Source organism: Osmerus mordax, chromosome 15 (assembly GCF_038355195.1).
Source record: "Osmerus mordax isolate fOsmMor3 chromosome 15, fOsmMor3.pri, whole genome shotgun sequence".
NCBI lineage: Eukaryota > Metazoa > Chordata > Actinopteri > Osmeriformes > Osmeridae > Osmerus > Osmerus mordax.
The window spans coordinates 9,656,365-9,674,772 of record NC_090064.1 but is presented as its reverse complement, the minus strand read 5'-3'; the positions used below and the strand labels follow the sequence as shown (position 1 = coordinate 9,674,772).

Here is an 18,408-nt window from a genome sequence, read left to right as displayed (position 1 = left end):
TACAACGTTGATTATAATCCGGTTGTTTTGTTTCTTTAACATTGACGAGGCCACATCTTGGGATTCTTATTTTATTGCAGCAATGTAGCATATCACTTGTTTCTCTTAAAATACTTCAAAAGCATCCATCGGGAAAATGCGTTGTGAATTACATTTCACAATTTTGAACACATTCATATAGTTTAAATACACTTTTCAAATATTGTCACATTTAAAAAAGAAAATGCAACCAGAATATTCTCATATGCCTTTTCCAGGATTCACCAACTGAGCATACAATAGTCAAAAATACAAGCTAAAATTGACTTAGAGTGAAGGAATGACAGTACAAAGTTCAGAGTTGGTTGACAAGACAGTTCTCAATATATAATCCCTAAAAAACCTGGACTTGATCTCAAGAGCATGCTTTTTATTACAATTGTTAGAAACCTAAGTCATCCATTTCAAATGATAGTCAAAATACAAAGTTTGCGAGGGGTTACTGTAAGCACCTCAAAATGACAGGTATACAAGCTAGCTACATATCAGAAAGAGAACTACGGTAGGCGTAGCAGAAACATGTGGTCCATAGACATTAAGATTTGTTCCAGTGTCTTCATAACAAAATAAGGGAATTTTCAGTGATTACTATACAGGACACACGAAACACAAAAATAAATAAGTTATCCCACAGCATTTGTTTCAGTATAACGCTTCAATATTTGTCACCCAAAATATCTCAAAACTACTCGAGACAAGGTCAAGACCTCCTGAGGGGCAAACCATGACTGCTTAGACTGCTAGTCTAACTCCTGGGGAATCCCAAAGTCATACACGATATTACTCTGGAGTCCAAGTAATACATATGTACTACACAAATGAAATGTGCAAATGATCAATAAAAGACTTTGACATCATGGGCTTTCATGTGGCTCGGCACTGCAGGGTTTCACTCATAAAGCACTTTACAAGAAACGGGGAGGAGGTCCATGAACTAGAAATCTTGACAAGGAAAAAAATCACGTGAGCCAGTCTCCTCTTCTTCCTACCCCGTCTTCTATAAACACAGTCATGACATCATCACAACATGCATGTTTCTCAAGTGGGAAAAAACCTGTACCCATGATGGCTCCCCTGGCCAGATCACTATCGTGTCTGTGACAGCAGGATAATATGAGAGGGCTTTTTTATACTTGTTTTGTTTTTCTATTACAGTATTCCACCAGAGTTAAGAACTTGACCATAACACAGGTGTACAGCCAGAGCAAACAAATAAATAAAGAAGCACTTTTGAGCTTCAGGACAAAGGAGAGTGGTTTCACAATACACAGATAGGGGCATGGATATGTAGGTTTTAACACTTTTCCTTGCTCTTCCGTGCTAACAGTGAGGAGAGGGGGGGCTGATACTAATGGAAACTGACAGAGGTGAGGATGCTGATGCTTTCCAAAAAAAGAAAACAAAATGAATTGTTCATGTCAAGTAGCTCCTCAACGCAATCAGTCCAGTCCTTCCGGAGTCGTACTCTAATTAGCAGTATTGAGGGAGGGGTGAGCAGGGTCAGGGTTTGGGCTAGCTTGGGAGGATACAACTGCAGGCTGGGCCAGGGTGGAGAACCAGGAAGACATGGCAGACTTGGCACTGGTCAGAGCCCCGCCTACTGACTGACCTGGAGATGGAGGAGAAGAGAGATTCAAGACAGGCGATCTGAAGGAAACTGTCAGTTATCTTTTAAAAGGGTTTCAATGCAGCTACGGCAAATTTGGCCACACCCAGATAAATACTAATTTTTAAAGAATTTGACACCTAAATACTTTTGTCAAACGTTCAGGGCAGTTAATTCCACATTTAGCTACATCCTACTGGGGGAATCCACCACAGGGTAAATGAAAATGGCTATGTATCTTTGAACTCTTTGATCCTGGCGTTCTCACCAACGGCCTTCCCAGTCTGGACCACGCTCCGACTCGTGGTGATCATGGCATTCCCAATCTTCTTCCCTCTCTCGCTGTTCTGCACAGAGCTGGGGGGGGGGGGGGGGGGGTATAGAAAACAAGCATTGTCACCAGAAATGCATCATCAAGGAACAAAGGGCTATTGGGTGGCTAGTGGGTGGCATGTCAACACGCGACCCTTCACATGGCTCATCCCCCGTGAGCATGGTCCTCTGCTGCTCTGGTGCCTGGGCACGACACTCGCCGTCACCGCGCTCAGAAGGCTACGCTAACAGACGCCCCTCCTTCCATACCTTCTGAAGTTGCCATAGCAACCTTTGAAATTGGCACGCGTACTTGCACAGGCGCACACACACACACACACACACCGACTCCAATCCAACAAATGTGCACACACGCTCAGAGCAGCTGACGTGCAGAGACATCTGCACTAATCTTAGAGGCTCTGTACCAGTCACTCTATACTGTACACACCGTCCGCCTGGCCTTTCATGACGCTCTGCACCCACTGACCTCCTGGCGGCCCCTTATTACACAACAAACATACCACTGCTGACCCCAATAAACTTTATCTGGCTACTACAGCCAGGTGTAGAATGAGTCAGGTGTGCAATCTCCACCACGGAGTATGTAATGACTAAGTGTCTGTAAGTGTCTAATAAAGAAAGTAACTGTATGGTGTGCTTTCTGTGGAATTCACTTCCTTGGGCTAGACTTTATCTACAAGTGTGGTTTGTGGGCTTGAGTGCATCATAGTACTTAAGCCTTGGAGGGGTTTCAAGAGGAGCTACTGGTCTCCCAGGGTCCAGGCTGAGGTCAGGGACGGGGGCTTCTGTGTCATGGAACATCTGAGTGTTAAAGATCAGAACGGGCCCCAGGACCTCGTACAGACGGAGGAAGGGTTCCTGTGTGTGCGAGTGCATGTGCGGGTGTGTGAAAAATAAAGTGTGCACATTTGCAAGTAGGTCACGATACTACCGCCCCATAGGCCGAATGCAATGCTTGGACACATATTCTGGTTTATACATAGCACAGAACATTACACAAAGCACAGCAGCCTATCCTACTCTATATCAATTCTGTTCCACCAGCAACTCAGGGTGTTGATGCAGCCATCACACCCCCCCCCCCCCCCCCCCCCCCCGTAACATGAAGCCCCGAGCTCAGCGGGCATGGAGACGGGCTGCCAGCGTGGCGTCTTTCACCACAGAGACGCCAACGCCACGGTGCTGCACTCCTGATAGGGCGCCAGACTCACCCGACAGTGCCGGTTGCTAAGCGCCGGGAATACCCAAGCGACAGCGATGAAGGCAACCCGGCGTCTCTCTGTACCTACAGCGCCGGCCTGTTAAGGTCCACTGCTGGCGCCTGACCCAAATAAACACCCCCGGTCCAGTCCAGTCCATCCTGGCTCACAATAAAAACAGATCATAGGTTGCCAGCAGTAACCACCCTCCCCCCCCCACTTCCCCCGAACCCCCTTAGCTCAAGCTACCAACACATGGCCCCGGGGCAGGAAATAAGGGTGCACCTCTTCCTTAGACGCTCAGCTGGCCATGTGCCAGACCTGCTGCCTGACAGGACAGTATGGAGGAGCTATGCAGTTTATAGTGTGTTCTGCCGAACTGCAATGACCCTGCAACAACACACCCTTCACAAATCCTATCTGTGCCGACCGTAGGGCAGCGTGGACAACCTGGAGCTCAGCCCTTGGGGAGTATTAGCAGCTACGAAAGTATTTTCAAATGTCTTTGACGGCTCCTGTTTCTTTCTGCAACGTTTCCCTCCACCCTGACCACTCCGTCGAGGGTGTGTGTGTGTGTGTGTGTGGTGAGGAGGGGATTCAACAGAGCCCAGTCTGTTTGTTTGTTTACCAAAGCATTACGACTAAGTTCACAGGGGCCATGTCACAGAACAGCCCCCAAGGCGACAGTGGAGGGGGGGGAGACCGCCCCCCCATACATCACAGCCAAGCAGATCGGCCCATGTTCTCACCATAAAGCTATCAATAGACAAGTTAGGGATGAAGACACACGGAGAGGGGAGCAGAGGCTGCATATCTGGCGGGTAAGCCTAGACGCCGTAGTCGCGGCCGGGGACACTGGACACAGGGCGGATCGCTTTTCCAATCACACTTCCTGGAATGAAACCTGAGGCCAAGCACCTACCCCGAAGACGCCAGCTCTGTTTTTGAGAATGAAAGTCTCTTATAATTGATGGGCTTAATATGAGACGTCGCCCTGTGCTCTATCTAGAATTGCTGTCATACGCCGTCCACAGTTATTAGGGGATAGATACTCTGTGAAATAGAGCTGCTGTCACTATTTGTGATTACACGACATAGACACGGAGTACAATTCACACACTCACACACTGGCCTAAAGCTCTTCTTTTTTTTATGACCAGAATATACACTGAGTGCTCGGATTTCTCTGAACATCCTAATGTCAAATCAAATTCTCATTTCGACATCAGTTTCCTTTCACATTTCCCCCCCCCCCCCCAAGTCCTGTTGAACTATATTTAGAAAAAACTTCCCTGTTATGGCCTCAGTGGTAGCACATTTGAATGCATATCAAGGGATTGCAGGTTCGAATCCCCTCTTTACTTTGCTCTGGATAAAATAATCTTAAATGAATACATTATTGTACTGTAATGAAGTAGTTTCACATTACGCCACAGGGTGGCAGCAATGCTACTGCGTGATGAAGCCACACGGGTCCATACAGTCTACAACACATGAAACACATTTTATTTCACCAGGTCCATAACACAAAACTCAATTGTGTGGAACAGGAAATACGCTAAAATGCTGGATTTCCATTGAGAAATACTCACTGTGAGAATCTTAACTTGACGTCAGCCACACTGTACTGCCCTTGGAATGGGTGGCTGGAAAAGAGACGAGCGATTGTTGTTAGATGCACGTGACTACACAAAAGGTCCAACTCTTTTCCCTCCAAAAACAGATGCTAGTGCTTTACATGGATCCAGAGTAGCCCGGTGACTCTCACACACACACACACACACCCCCAGGAGGGCATCCCTACCCTGAGGAGATCTCCGCCATGGCTGGGTGCTTGTTGCTGTACCACACCCTGAAGTTGTGGGTGTCCTTCCAGGCGGAGACAAAGGGGGAGCCGTAATCAGCCAGCAGCCTCTCGTTATCTGAAGGAGAGCAGAGCAGAAAGGCTAGTCAGTCAGAGTGACCTACCCGCAGTCCCACCACGAGAGGCTGAACAGCTGCCAATGACTTCTATGTAACGGAATACATGAAGGGACTCGGGTGGTGTGACATCTGCCATCTTTGACCTCCCTTGTCCACAAGGCAACCCAGAGATGACGTGGGTTCCAGGACCCGAGCACATCGCTGTGCGGCTGTCTGAGATGCCTACCTTCCTGCAGGGCGGACGACAGCAGGGCGTGGACGTAGAGGCCGAACTGGGCCCGGATCCACTCGTCGCCGCCCTCCCATCCCGTGCCGTCCAGGAAGACGTCCTCGCGGTTCTCCATCACGTGCTTCAGCAGGTAGTCGGCGAAGCGCAGGTCGGCCGTGGTCAGGGCCAGGAGCCGCCGCAGCTCTGCATCCTGGATGTGGATACGGGCCTCCTCCACCTGGGCACACACAGTCAGAAACACACACACAGTCAGAAACACACACACACAGAGTCAGAAACGCATACACACAGTCAGAAACACACACACACAGAGTCAGAAACGCACACACACAGTCAGAAACACACACACACAGTCAGAAACACACACACACAGTCAGAAACGCACACACACAGTCAGAAACACACACACAGTCAGAAACACACACACACAGAGTCAGAAACGCACACACACAGTCAGAAACACACACACACAGAGTCAGAAACGCACACACACAGTCAGAAACACACACACACAGTCAGAAACACACACACACAGAGTCAGAAACACACACACACAGTCAGAAACACACACACAGTCAGAAACACACACACACACACGTTTCTCCCAGAGATTTCCCAACTGTCAATGGAGAAGAGCTGTGCACTACACATAACAACATGATCATCTCAAATGCAAGAACACAAAGTTACAAACACAACAAACACTGGTGTGTCAGCTTGTTTGTTCTTCATGGTTGGCTCTGTCCAGGGGGCGTAACACTGTGAGAGTATGCTGGAGGACTTACATCCACCACGGCGTCACTCAGGTGCCTCTGCTGGCGAAAGAGGATGTTGGTTGCCCCGGCGACGAAACCGCGCACCGTCACGTCAGACAGCAGATGGTGCTGCTGCAGCGCCATATAAGGCAGGCACAGGTAACCCTGGAAACGCACAGCGGGAGGGGCACAAAGGTCACTTCCTGGGGATATGATGTGGTTACCTGCAGTGTATCGACTAGGTTGGGCTACGGCGTGCGAGAACCATGAGAGTGCTAGACTGACTGACTGACTGATTGGCTGACAGACTGACAGGACGGTACCTTGGTGAAGACGGCCAGGGGCAGGCCGTACTGGTCCTCCTCCAGGCCAGACACCAGGCCCTGCGTCACCCCCCCCTGCCCCCCCGCCGCCTGGGGCTGCACCGTAATGGGGATGCCAGGCTCAGGGTCGAAAGTCTCCGGGTGCTCTGCAGCCTCTGCCGGGTCCTTGGGGGCCCCCTCCTCCAGCACGCTGGGGTCCAGCGTCTCCCAGTCGCTCTCCGACGAGTCTGGGGAGGTACGTGACGGGGGCCTCAGGTGGTGGTTGTCCCCCTCCGAGGCTGCGGGTCTCTGGGGGACCGCCTTTCCATCCAGGGACTCCCCCACCAGCTCCATGGTGGCGTTGGCGATGTCCGTCACGGACACGGAGACAAAGTCCTCGGAGCCTGGAACACACTCCACCATGCTCAGGTCCTCCGACACGCTGCTCTTAGGCCGGTAGTGCGACGAATCAGCCAGGCCATGCTCTATCATGCCTGGATACACACACACACACACCCCATATCATGTTATAAAAAATATACACAGTATAAATTAGGCACCATATTTACAAATATGTTGTGATATTATAAATAAATGCAAAATAAAACTATTATGAGTATGTTGGGTGGGACTGATATGTGCCCACCTGGAAACAGAGACAGAACGGTCATGAGAGCTCCAACTAGTCTGTTGACAGGAGACACATAGAACAGGACCTGGACAGGGAAACACACACACACAATGAGGTGAGTCATTCTGCCAACAAACCTCAGAACATGAAAGGGTTGGGCGGACAAGTTACATGATTTCACAGTAAAGGTAACATATTTACCTTCTTCTCCAACAGAATCAGTTTGAAGAGAATAAGAACCTGAGGAGGAGAGTGAGAATGTATTTGTTATTTTTTTTCTTTTGCACTTGATGAACCCCTTAACTAATCATGTGGTAAAGCACAGATGACATAAAAGGAAAGCTGTACCTTGTGCCGAAAGTGCAGTATTAAATCTCTTGGCGACAAACCTGAGGGGAGGAAAATAAATTCACATTAAAAAATCTACGGCTTTCAACCCTCAAGCTACAAAACCTGTTACTGATTTATCTCTCAGGGAGACGGTATAACACATACCTGGCATATCTGACATTTTATCTCGCACACAAAAGAGCTGTAATACATGAAAACTGGCAGTTTGAGAAAACAAATATGTTACATTTACATTTAGTCATTTAGCAGACGCTCTTATCCAGAGCGACTTATAGTATGTACAGGGACATTCTCCCCGAGGCAAGTAGGGTGAAGTGCCTTGCCCAAGGACACAACGTCATTCAGCACAGCCGGTAATCAAACCGGTAACCTTCAGATTACTAGCCCAACTCCCTAACCGCTCAGCCAACTGACTCCCAAGCCACCTGTTACTCCCAAGCCTGAGAACAATGAATTATGTTTCCACAAGTGTGGATTTTAGGTTATAAGTTTATCCTTATTTATGTGACACTGCATGAATCCATAATCCTGACAGGTAATCGTTATTCACTTTATCCTTTAACATAGCACTTTGGAAAACTGTTGCCCAGATCAGCACTGATAACCAACCGAAACCTTCAAAGAAGACAACAAAAAGAAGAACTTCCCTCTAATCCAGACTCACTCACTGTGCAGTGTAAAGCATGTATGCCTCATTATCCTGCATTATACCGATACAAGCTCTGCCTGTCAAACCAACTTTGCCACATGAACAGAGCAAACCACACTGACACACCTTATACTGACAGTGTGGAGAATATCTGGGCCAGAGGCCCTGATGACAGTCAGGCGTCACATGTACTCTGGGTCTGAGTGCACATTGACAGATGACATAAGTCTAGCTGACATCTGTCTCCCCCTCTGCTACAGCCAGATAGTATTATGGGATGGTTTTTACCCAGATAAACTTGCGACCCCTCCAGAGTTGTCCCCTTCAGGGAGCCGTTCATATGTTCGTACAGTTCCTATGGAGACGGAGACAGCAAAAAATAAGGTCACCATACCAGTCACAAAAAACTGCACACATTTGACTGCCTGCCTTGACCCTTGTGTAGGGTGATACATACTCACCTTTAAAATAGATATCTGGGAGAAGTCTTTCTCCTCAAAGTAAGCATGTGTGATAAGCTGTAATTTAGCTTGGAGTAAGCCGTATAAAGGCTGAAAGAAAAGACAAAACAAAGGTTAGGGTGTGAGAGGCCTTGTCACCTACCATATGCTGCAAGTTTGTTCGGATGTGACTTTATGTGAGGAAGAAAGAGTTTCAACTCTAACAAACAAAACACTGAGGCAGGGGGGGGGGGTCAACTGAGGTGTGGATTTCTGGGTCAGACAGACAAAGCTCCTTCAACCTCATACTCCGTGGCGCATTTAGCTTGAAATATGCTCGCGCTTTAGAGTAGCCGTTGGACTATCGAGGACGGATAGTGGTTGAGTCTGGTTGATGCTGCCAACTGTGTCAGCACTATCTCCCTGTACCCCCGCCCTGTCACAGCTGTTCCCACAATGTATTATGGAAACTTTCAAATGGCCCATGATAGCCGTGTTTATACTAAGCTTGAGCTTTATACTCTATCCCCACAGATATCCCTCTAACCCCACTCCCCTGTGCACGTACAATACCTCAGCTCTGAATGCCTGCCTTACTGACATCAAGGGGCGTCCTGGAAAATCAGACAGGCTCCCTCATCTTGATAATGGTCTACTTCTCCACAAGTGTCTCTCTCTCCCTCCTTCTCCCCAGGCCTGGTCACGTGACCTGGGTGACTCACCACTCGACTGAGGACGCACACACTCTTCTGGACCGTCTCCCTGGTGACGTCAGCCTGTCGGACCTTGAGCGCCTGGACAGAGACAAACACAGTGGGTCACACCATGACCGGGCCCCGCCTGCTCTCTGACCACCAAGCGCTCTGTCTGAGGAGACGGCCACAGACCACAAGAACAGGCCTCATTCATCTGCCCTCGTCTGCTAACCGCCATTACAGCCGCACCAACTCAACGCTGCAGATGTCATGAGGAAAACAACCAGATGTAAAACCGTACAGCACATCATCAAGAACACTCTGATGGGAGTGTTCTTACCACAGCAGAGGTATACAGAGGTATAAAAAAAAAAAAGAAATCACAAAAGAAGGAAACAAACCTTTGCTTCTATTTGCCGGTAGCAGGACACACCGTAAACACACTTCATCTCTCCACCCAGAGGGGGGAGATGGAAATAAACGGTATCTGGGAAAAGAAAATGGATGACGTCAGCACAGCTCATTAGGTCTACCCGTGATCAAGGATGGGCAAGATGGGATTGGATGTTGTCGTCTTCTCGGTGGAATTACCCAATATTGTATTTGGGATGATGTTATTGTTGCACTGTGTCTTGTAAAGTAGACAGCTCCTTGGCACTAACCATCGTAATACGGTTACAACTGTGCAATTCTGGTCTTTGATTATCTTCTGCACGTACTATGCTGCATGCACCATTTGTAAATCGCCTTGAATGAAAGCATGTGCTCAATAAATACGTGGAAGAACAATCCTCGTGCAAACCAATTCAATATTTTTTCATGCATGCGTTATCAAGGTGTATAAAGCAGACTTTCTCTCCAGTCACACGAGATGGAGCATCAGACTGACGATCCCAGGCGGGAAAACGGGAACGGAACTAATTCCATTAAATTCCTCCCAGCAACAATATCAAATAATAGACCAGATCAAATCAGGGAAAACAGAGGAAGAAGATGACCAAATGAAAACTAAGGGGGTCAGGAGGCCTGTGGGTCATGAGTGAGTGGTTTATAATGTGGTTAAAGTGTCGTCGGAGACACCCCTATGCGGCCAAACAAGGTCACATCCTGTTAGTGATGCTGCCTGGCCCTGGTCGTTTAGCCCCTGGTTGTCTGTCTTTAGCAGTCTGGAGCTGGCTCTTTGGCCCTGGCTGGCTGGCATGTGAAGACGGCATGGCCACAGCTGCAGTGTGGAGCCCAGCAGACAGACGGGGTGTGCGCTGGAGAGCTCCTCCCGAGCATGAGAGCTGCTGCTGCCCGTGTTGTTGTGGTTTATCGACAGAGCTGCCAAGTCATGTGACGAAAGCTGCATCCTCTCAACCTCACACAAACCTACATGACCAAATCAAAAGAACTGCGTGTGTTCTCTCCGCAGCGGAATACACAGGCAGCAGATCCGAGGAGAGTCACATGGTCGGGCGGTCAGGAATCTGGAACATCACATAGTAGCAACCAGTCACGGGATGGGATGGTTTGATATGAGGAACTCCCAGGAAGCACATCCAGCTTTGCCAGTAATCACCCTTACCACACCAGTCCTCATTCTAAATAAAGAATCACTGTCTAATGATCCAGTGCTTTGTTGATTAACGTCGAAATTATCGAGCTGTTGCACAGCAGCAGGGTGCAAAGAGAAAGCCAATTTCCTTAGTGGGACCACAACTCATACTGCCTAAATATTTCTGTTCCTATCAGTGTGGGCATAATTCCATACGCTTGCTATCTATAGACACTGGGAAAGAGATAAGAGAACATGAGGTTGATACATCACTCCATCTATCCTCTCACCCATCCCCTCGATTCCTTTTCTGTCTTTAAAAAAATATATTTTAAGGAAACAATTGAGTGTAACATAAATTGTAAATCCTAAAGGGGATGTTTACTATGAACCTGTTGGGGTTTCGTACCTTGCCTGCACAATTTCTGCTACGTCTTTTTTATACATATACTTTTATTCTCAACCCTTCCTTCATGCTAATAAATCAAATAAAATGCACTTGCCCACCCAGTCATCCACCCATCCCTCCACCCACCTTCTTGGTAGTTGTGGGCCCCGTCCGGCAGGGCCAAGAATGGGAGATACTTCCACTCCTCTGGCAGGGAGCTGCTGTCATGGCCTTCCTCTGGGAGGAGAGGTGGGTAAGAGTACTCCACCTGAGGACAGAGAGAAAGACACACAGGACAAGTGGGTGAGAGAGAGAGAGGGAGAGATAGAGGCAGAGCATTATGATCATTTGAATCTTAAACATAATGCAAGGCAATAACAATGCAGTACAGATGATCAGATACAGGTCTGATGTGATACATCCCATCATAAAAACATGCAGAATTTCTATCTACCCACCAAATATACAGATAATAAGTAGAGTGCCTTCCTAATTTCTATTGTACATGCTTCTGGTTTAACCTAAAGAGAAATGTTTGCTGAAATATGCTTTGAAACAGATTAGGAGAATATAATCCATTGATAAAGATAAATAAGCTCTCTGTCCATCAGGTTCACTCTGAGGCAGGAAACTGTCTCATTACCATGTGACTGAGTCATAAAAGCCTTTGGATACAGTTCCATTTCCAAGGTCTTGTTTTGTACTCATGTGTGTATGTTAAACAAGGACACTGCCTCTGCAGCACAGAAGGCCGGAGCAGCCCTTGTGAGTCACTCCAAACCCGTCTTCATCACAAGCTGCTAATCTCTGACACAGATCATGAATGTTTTGTTGTTGCCTTCATTATGCTCTCAGAGAAAGAAACCTGCTTGTGAAGCTCCAGACTGCTGGTCTCCCCACCCCCCATCCTTCATCCCCTCAGCAGCTGAGATCCCCTCCCCCCAGTGCTGGCCCCGAGAGTAGCTCTACACCCCTCAACCCACATCTCTATCTCACACACATACACAGAGAAAAACACATGAAGCACTATAACTTTTATGCCACCCGCTGGCCAAACAGATGGGGAGCAGTAGGACGACGAGAGGAAAACACCTGTCTGAGAGAGAGAGAGAGAGAGAGAGAGAGAGAGAGAGAGAGAGAGAGAGAGAGAGAGAGAGAGAGAGAGAGAGAGAGAGAGAGAGAGATACTGAGACAGAGCACACAAACCTAATCTTCTGATACACGCCGGGAGGTCATCAACCCCCGCATATCAGGTGACGTACTAATACCTCTCCCGCCAGAAACAACCCCATTACCTGAGACAAAGACCCCCCCCCCCCCCCATCCCACTGTCTGCTGCTGTTAGCTAAAGGGTGTGGGGGTCATGCACGCTGTTTCTCTTCATTCAACAGCAACAACTGGGAGACGGCAGGTCGGAGGGGCTCGGTTCCCTTTACATTGTTCTACTCACGACAGGCGGCAAGCAGCAACACACTGGAGCAATACACACAGGTGTCGATCCTTCTGTTGGCTTCACTTGTTACAACGAGACAGGTGTTTTAGAAAAACCTGCAGACTCAGTTGATAGTGAAACTGTTGCCGTTCTCTAAAAGGGTGGTGCAAGTGTGTTTGGATTGTGCAGGTAAAGTATTTATCTAATGGTTAACTATTAAATACAGCTTTGAGGGCCTCGTCTATACCACACCTGGCTATTCTACCAAAAGGAACCAACTGTCTGCTGCAGTTGTGTCCAAGAGAGATATTCAACTCTGTCTTTGCATAAAAAATGTTAGGGCTTATCATCATGGTTCAAAGAATGTAATGTATTTGGACCAAACACACATACACAGCGTTCACACACTCTCTCTCTCTCTCTCTTTCTCTCTCTCTCTCTCTCTCTCTCTCTCTCTCTCTCTCTCTCTCTCACACACACTTCCACTATAATTACTTGACCACATTGTGTTTGTTCTGATGCACTTCAAGTTCAACTTTAATCATAGACAACGAAGCTGGATTTCCATTTTTCTTAACTTATATTTGTGCAAGGACTATAAAGACATCAGGCATGTCCGTGCCTGATGATTATTTCATGCAGATGCAATTCAGAACTTATATAATAATACAGTCTCTCGGGCAAAAACACCGCTCTGCAGAACTTGCAGTATGAGGTCTCTTCAGATGAATGAATAAATATATTTCCCAACTCTCATCATCAGTTAGTTCTCCACCATACACAAGATGATTGATAGGTGTTGACAGCTGTGTCCTGGACAAGGGAAACATACTGTTTTTTGTGCGCTTACAAACCGAGTTTATCAAAAAATGATATCACATCCAACACCTAGATTATTCGCTACATATAGATTACTAGTTATATATAGCTAGGTTGCAATCATAGGTCTGAGCCTCACTACAGGAGTTGAAATCCAACTGTGTGTGTAAACAGGACGGTGCTAATAAGACATTAGCATGCCGCATGAGCTTGACATACCTGACAGCCTTTCTTGTGGTGAAATCCAACTACAACGATATGCAATACGGGTCCCTTGAGTTCCTCTTTGCCATGCGACTCCATGGCCTAAAGTATTTGTGAAGTTATGTGTTGTTTTCACTCGGGAGTCCAATATAAACAAGACAAGGGGGCTGTTTTTCCTTGACGTCCGCACACAACGCATTGAATTTCTCTTCCGCCTAGTCTGTCAGTAGACGTATGATTACGTCATTCGTGGAGTAGTCAGAGACTGGGGGAAACAACGTAGCGCCATCGCGTGTCCTTTTTTGAAAAGACAATTCCACAGAATATTCTTAATCTATGAATAGTTAGGCTTTGTGTCAAAGTAATATTTATTGTGCATAAATAAGTATTCGTAAAACTGCAAAATCCACAGAGCATGCACGTCGATCGTACCAGTCGATTGATTGGTACTGCCTGAATGACACCTATCATTTTCGATTGGTTTGGTCTTTATCGGTAGACATGGCGGCCACACCAGCAACAAATCCATCACAGTTGCTCCCGCTTGGTAAGTTTGTAAACGATTTCATTTGTGGTTTTAAAATGTATAGATACTACACATATACTTTTCAAATCTAGGACTGTTTTGACAGTCGTATTTCAAAAATGCTGTTTACTACTGGACTGAATTGTCCGTTCAACAAGGATCAGCTTGTAGCAGGCTAGTACTACTAGCGAGCTAGCGTGACCAAACTGCACTGCAGGTTAGACATTTATCTGACGTTTATTAAAATCCTGCATTTTAAGATGATTTTTAATTTATCTAACAAAACAAAGGTATGTTAAGACACGTACTTTGTCTATGGCTATTCTGTAGCTCTGTATAACCGCACCTAAATCATACATTAACCTTATTCGCGGGAAAGTTGCGCAAGGGGTTGCTTTTCATTAGGAATCTGTAGTATAGAATATTTGTATTCTCAATAGCGGCGGTGTTACTCTTTTAGTTATGTTAACTGAGAGGTAGCCAGTTTGCAGTACTGCCAGTAGCTATGTTTAAAAACAACGTTTTATTTGACCTTTTGTCTTCCAGAGCTTGTGGACAAATGCATTGGCTCACGTATACATATTGTCATGAAGAACGACAAAGAAATTGTAGGAACTTTATTGGGTTTCGATGATTTCGTCAGTATCCTTTGACATCTAAGACAATGCAATTTCCGTTTCCTCTGAATGAGCGATATTTTAGCTTGATTGTATATTATTTAGCCCTAGCATTTCACTCTCCATTAAGCGTCCTTGACCTAATGTGTTAGACATGGTGTTGGAGGATGTGACAGAATTGTAAGTAATTTCCATCCTTGCATTGATTGAAATTCACATTGGAGAGGAGAACTTGGAATCAGTAACCTAATTGTGTTTGCTGTTATAGTGAAATCACACCAGAAGGGAGAAGAATAACAAAACTGGACCAGATCCTGCTCAATGGCAACAACATTACCATGGTGTGTACATGCAAAAGACTATACAAATTTAATTGTCAATAGATATAGACAAATATACATATTTGATGCATACAAGGGAATATGCTAGCTAACTCTTACCATCTTGTTTCATTTCTAGCTCATACCTGGAGGCGAAGGACCTGAAGTATGACATGAGAATCAGTGAAGAGCTGAAAACATTTTTTTGTTGTTGCGGTGGATGTTAACTTGCCTTCTTATCCTAATATTCTGTTGGTAATTTGTTTGTTGTTTTTCAGTCTTTAGGTTTTGAGAAAATATTTTTTGTAAGAACAGATTTATGATTGGTGTGACAATGGTTTTGACCATAAATTATGAAAATGTGTTAAGTCAACCTTTTGTTATAATTAAATTCCAAAATGACACACAGTAGACCAAGAAACAGCAAAGTTGTTTTCTTTATCTTGAAACAAATCTTGTCAAAAGAACAGGTTCAATTGTGTTTATGGTTTTGAAAGCTGATGCACTTTTACTTAAGCACAAAATGGGAGTTCAACAAAAAGCAATGATTGGTATTGTAGTCCCCTAGTATCAGTGGTTTTCATAGTTCACTAAAATGTAGTATTCCCCACACTCTTCACACAACTCAATACATTGAAGGCTTCTCCTCTCCCTTTGGATTGGTCACCTTTTCCTGGTTCTTGCTGATGATGTCATAAAATTCAGCCTGCAGCAAAAAGAAGGGAGTTGTATATGAGATCCATGCCCATAGTTTATATAGAAATGCTTTAAAAATAAACTGTCGCTTCTATCACTCCTTACATAGAAGCCACGCATGTCCAGCAGAATCACTCTGATCTCAGAGAACACAGCCTCATCCTTCTCATGGACCAGGGAGCGGTAGTCCATCTGAAACAGATGGAATCAAGGTGGTCAACATGATAATTGAATCTTAGTGACATTGTTGTAGCCCTGGTTACATTTAGTAAATGTTCTGAGCGGAAAAAGAATTGTTAATCTCACCACGTGAGTGTCTTTGGAAGCTTTCGCCACTGCATCACCCCTCTCTGAGAAGTATCTGGAAGTCAGTAAGAAAGTCAGCAAACCATTCTGTTCTGAAATCGAAAGCTAATGTGAGGTATAGCAAATGCCACATAGCATATATAATATGCTAGACTTTGAATGGTGTCCTACTTGTTAATGTTGGTCTGGAAACCGTCTACTTTAGTCTTCACTGCAGCAAGTCTCTCCAGAATCTTCTCCTGTTGTCAATAACAGAGACGGTTGACACAATTGCCATTACGCTGCAATAGTTTTAATACACTGTCCCTGCGATCCATCCTATACAGTGCATGTACTTACATTTAGTCATTTAGCAGACACTCTTATCCAGAGCGACTTACAGTAAGTACAGGGACATTCCCCCCGAGGCAAGTAGGGTGAAGTGCCTTGCCCAAGGACACAACGTCAGTTTGCATGACCGGGAATCGAACTGGCAACCTTCGGATCACTAGCCCGATTCCCTAACCGCTCAGCCACCTGACTCCCTTACTTGAGGTGCACGTTATCATTTACCTGAATAGCAACACCAAAGTCATTCCCATCTTCTATTTTGGGAATAAGATGCTGAATCCAACATGATACCTAGAAGACAAGAACAGCTGTATAGTAAATGTGTTGTCCTAGTTCAGGTCCCCAGTCCCTAGAAGGTCTTTGAAACTTACTTCATTCAACCACAAGATGTCATTTAAATGTTACATGGCATTGTAGCATCCAACTTACAATAAGTATTTTCATCTTGAGTAAATAAGCCAACTGTACAAGTAATTATTAGTAAGAATTCTTCCAACGGTTAGAATAATAAGAATTCCACTTTCTATAAGAATAAGTAATGAGATGTACCTTTCGTGACCTAACATTTTTTACATTTCCAGAAATGGTTGAACTCCCCCAAATAACAACTAGGTACATTACTGTGGTTGTACACATTAGTAAAAAAGATGGTTCAGTTTTGTAACCTACAGTGATGCAGGTCTCTCTCAAAGCCAGAATCTCGGGTTTCACCCTGTCTAGCAGCATCACAATCTTCTCATTTCCTTTGATGAAACCACATTTAGGAGCTAGGAGGGGAGGAAAAAAAGTTATTCAACAATACACTCAGACACCTGGAACACATACACACCCAATGGTAACTTTGAAGAAAGAACAGATTTTACCCTTTTTCTTCTTCTTTTCCTCCTCTTCGTTTTTGTCGGTTTCCATTTCCTGAGGAGAAATTAAATTACTGATCATAATATTCTTCAGGATCAAAATCAGGTTTATTACCAAGTCTGCTTTTTCCTTGGAATTGTTTTTGGTCTGATGGTGCATAACAATAAACATATTGTGCAAGCACAAAACACTTGACAAAACTCTTGTATAGGCTACTATCATAAATGTGTCGCATGTAAGCATAATTCATTCACTACATGGAACTGTGGTTCAAGTCTGGATTAGTGGTCACCTCTTCCTCAGGAGTGGGGGGTTCTGGGATGGGGATATCTAAAGGGGCTTGGAGTGAGGAGAGATCTGTGATGCTAAGGGCATCCTCCTGGTGGAGATGAAAGGGAGATATAAATAATTACATGCAGTAACAAGATTCAAACAAGTTTTTTCTTTCTTTTTTTCTTCAGAACTGTAATGTTAAATGAGACTCCATACCTTGAGAAGGTTGTCCAAATGGACAATCTTTAAGGGGATGTAGTTGGAAAACAGGTTTTCTGCCTGTAAATCAGAAACAACCTTCCTCATTTAAACTCAATCACGTAAAAGTGGCTATCGTTTATTTATAATGCTGAATGCATGAGCTGCATAGAAATGTACACTAACCTGATGATACAGAGACTGACGGAAATTGTCAACCTGAAGAAAACAGGGAATGCACAGAAAAACTTAAACTCTGGGCACAATTAACATACATTTTTATATAGAATTTAGATTACTTTGTGTCAAAAACTGGTTATAGCCATCAGTGGGCGCGCTAGAGTTTGTGAGTTTTTGATTTCGCTTTCATCCAGCTTTGTTAACAACGGGATGACTAGGGACTTTCCATCAGCTTTGCAACGTGCGCAGTGATACGGCAAAACTGCATGATTTCATGTTGTAACACATCTACACAGCCTTTGTTTGCTACATAGACACTTCAGATGTTTGTACATGGAAAAACTGTAGTTAAATTAAATATTGATGAAAATGTATTGCAAAAGAACGAAAACAATCGCTTACCATCACTGTGCTCGCACTGTTTACTTTCAGATGAGGTGATTTTGACATTTTTGCGCAAAAGATTCGACTTGCTAGGTGCAAATTGTAGATAAAACTAATGCAGTCTCTCGCGTTCGTGCTGTCTATTTCCTTGTTATGCACTTTCGATTTCATATTAAAGCACCTGA

General features: G+C 45.2%; 3 protein-coding genes across 3 annotated transcripts; 1 reads left to right on the top strand and 2 right to left on the bottom strand.

Annotated features, from left to right (window-relative positions):
• Window positions 1-64: 64 nt before the first annotated feature.
• Window positions 65-13,713, bottom strand: avl9 (AVL9 homolog (S. cerevisiase)). Its single transcript, XM_067252273.1, has 16 exons — window positions 13,551-13,713; window positions 11,228-11,348; window positions 9,557-9,642; window positions 9,183-9,254; window positions 8,482-8,571; window positions 8,309-8,375; window positions 7,369-7,409; window positions 7,222-7,260; window positions 7,036-7,105; window positions 6,411-6,883; window positions 6,118-6,252; window positions 5,330-5,549; window positions 4,985-5,102; window positions 4,773-4,826; window positions 1,914-2,002; window positions 65-1,648 (listed from the first exon to the last, which is right to left on the bottom strand). The coding sequence occupies exons 1-16, from the start codon at window positions 13,632-13,634 to the stop codon at window positions 1,506-1,508; spliced, it is 1,902 nt and encodes a 633-aa protein (XP_067108374.1). The 5' UTR covers window positions 13,635-13,713; the 3' UTR covers window positions 65-1,505.
• A 308-nt stretch (window positions 13,714-14,021) lies between these two features.
• On the top strand, window positions 14,022-15,409 carry lsm5 (LSM5 homolog, U6 small nuclear RNA and mRNA degradation associated). The gene is made up of 5 exons (XM_067251816.1): window positions 14,022-14,082; window positions 14,608-14,703; window positions 14,831-14,858; window positions 14,947-15,019; window positions 15,138-15,409. Exons 1-5 carry the CDS (start codon window positions 14,037-14,039, stop codon window positions 15,168-15,170), a joined length of 276 nt encoding a protein of 91 aa, XP_067107917.1. The 5' UTR covers window positions 14,022-14,036; the 3' UTR covers window positions 15,171-15,409.
• An 8-nt stretch (window positions 15,410-15,417) lies between these two features.
• Window positions 15,418-18,396, bottom strand: psme2 (proteasome activator subunit 2). The gene is made up of 11 exons (XM_067251815.1): window positions 18,242-18,396; window positions 17,846-17,878; window positions 17,678-17,740; window positions 17,481-17,567; window positions 17,194-17,242; window positions 17,000-17,097; window positions 16,553-16,621; window positions 16,172-16,239; window positions 16,001-16,055; window positions 15,800-15,886; window positions 15,418-15,704 (listed from the first exon to the last, which is right to left on the bottom strand). Exons 1-11 carry the CDS (start codon window positions 18,392-18,394, stop codon window positions 15,624-15,626), a joined length of 843 nt encoding a protein of 280 aa, XP_067107916.1. The 5' UTR covers window positions 18,395-18,396; the 3' UTR covers window positions 15,418-15,623.
• Between the last annotated feature and the right edge of the window lie 12 nt (window positions 18,397-18,408).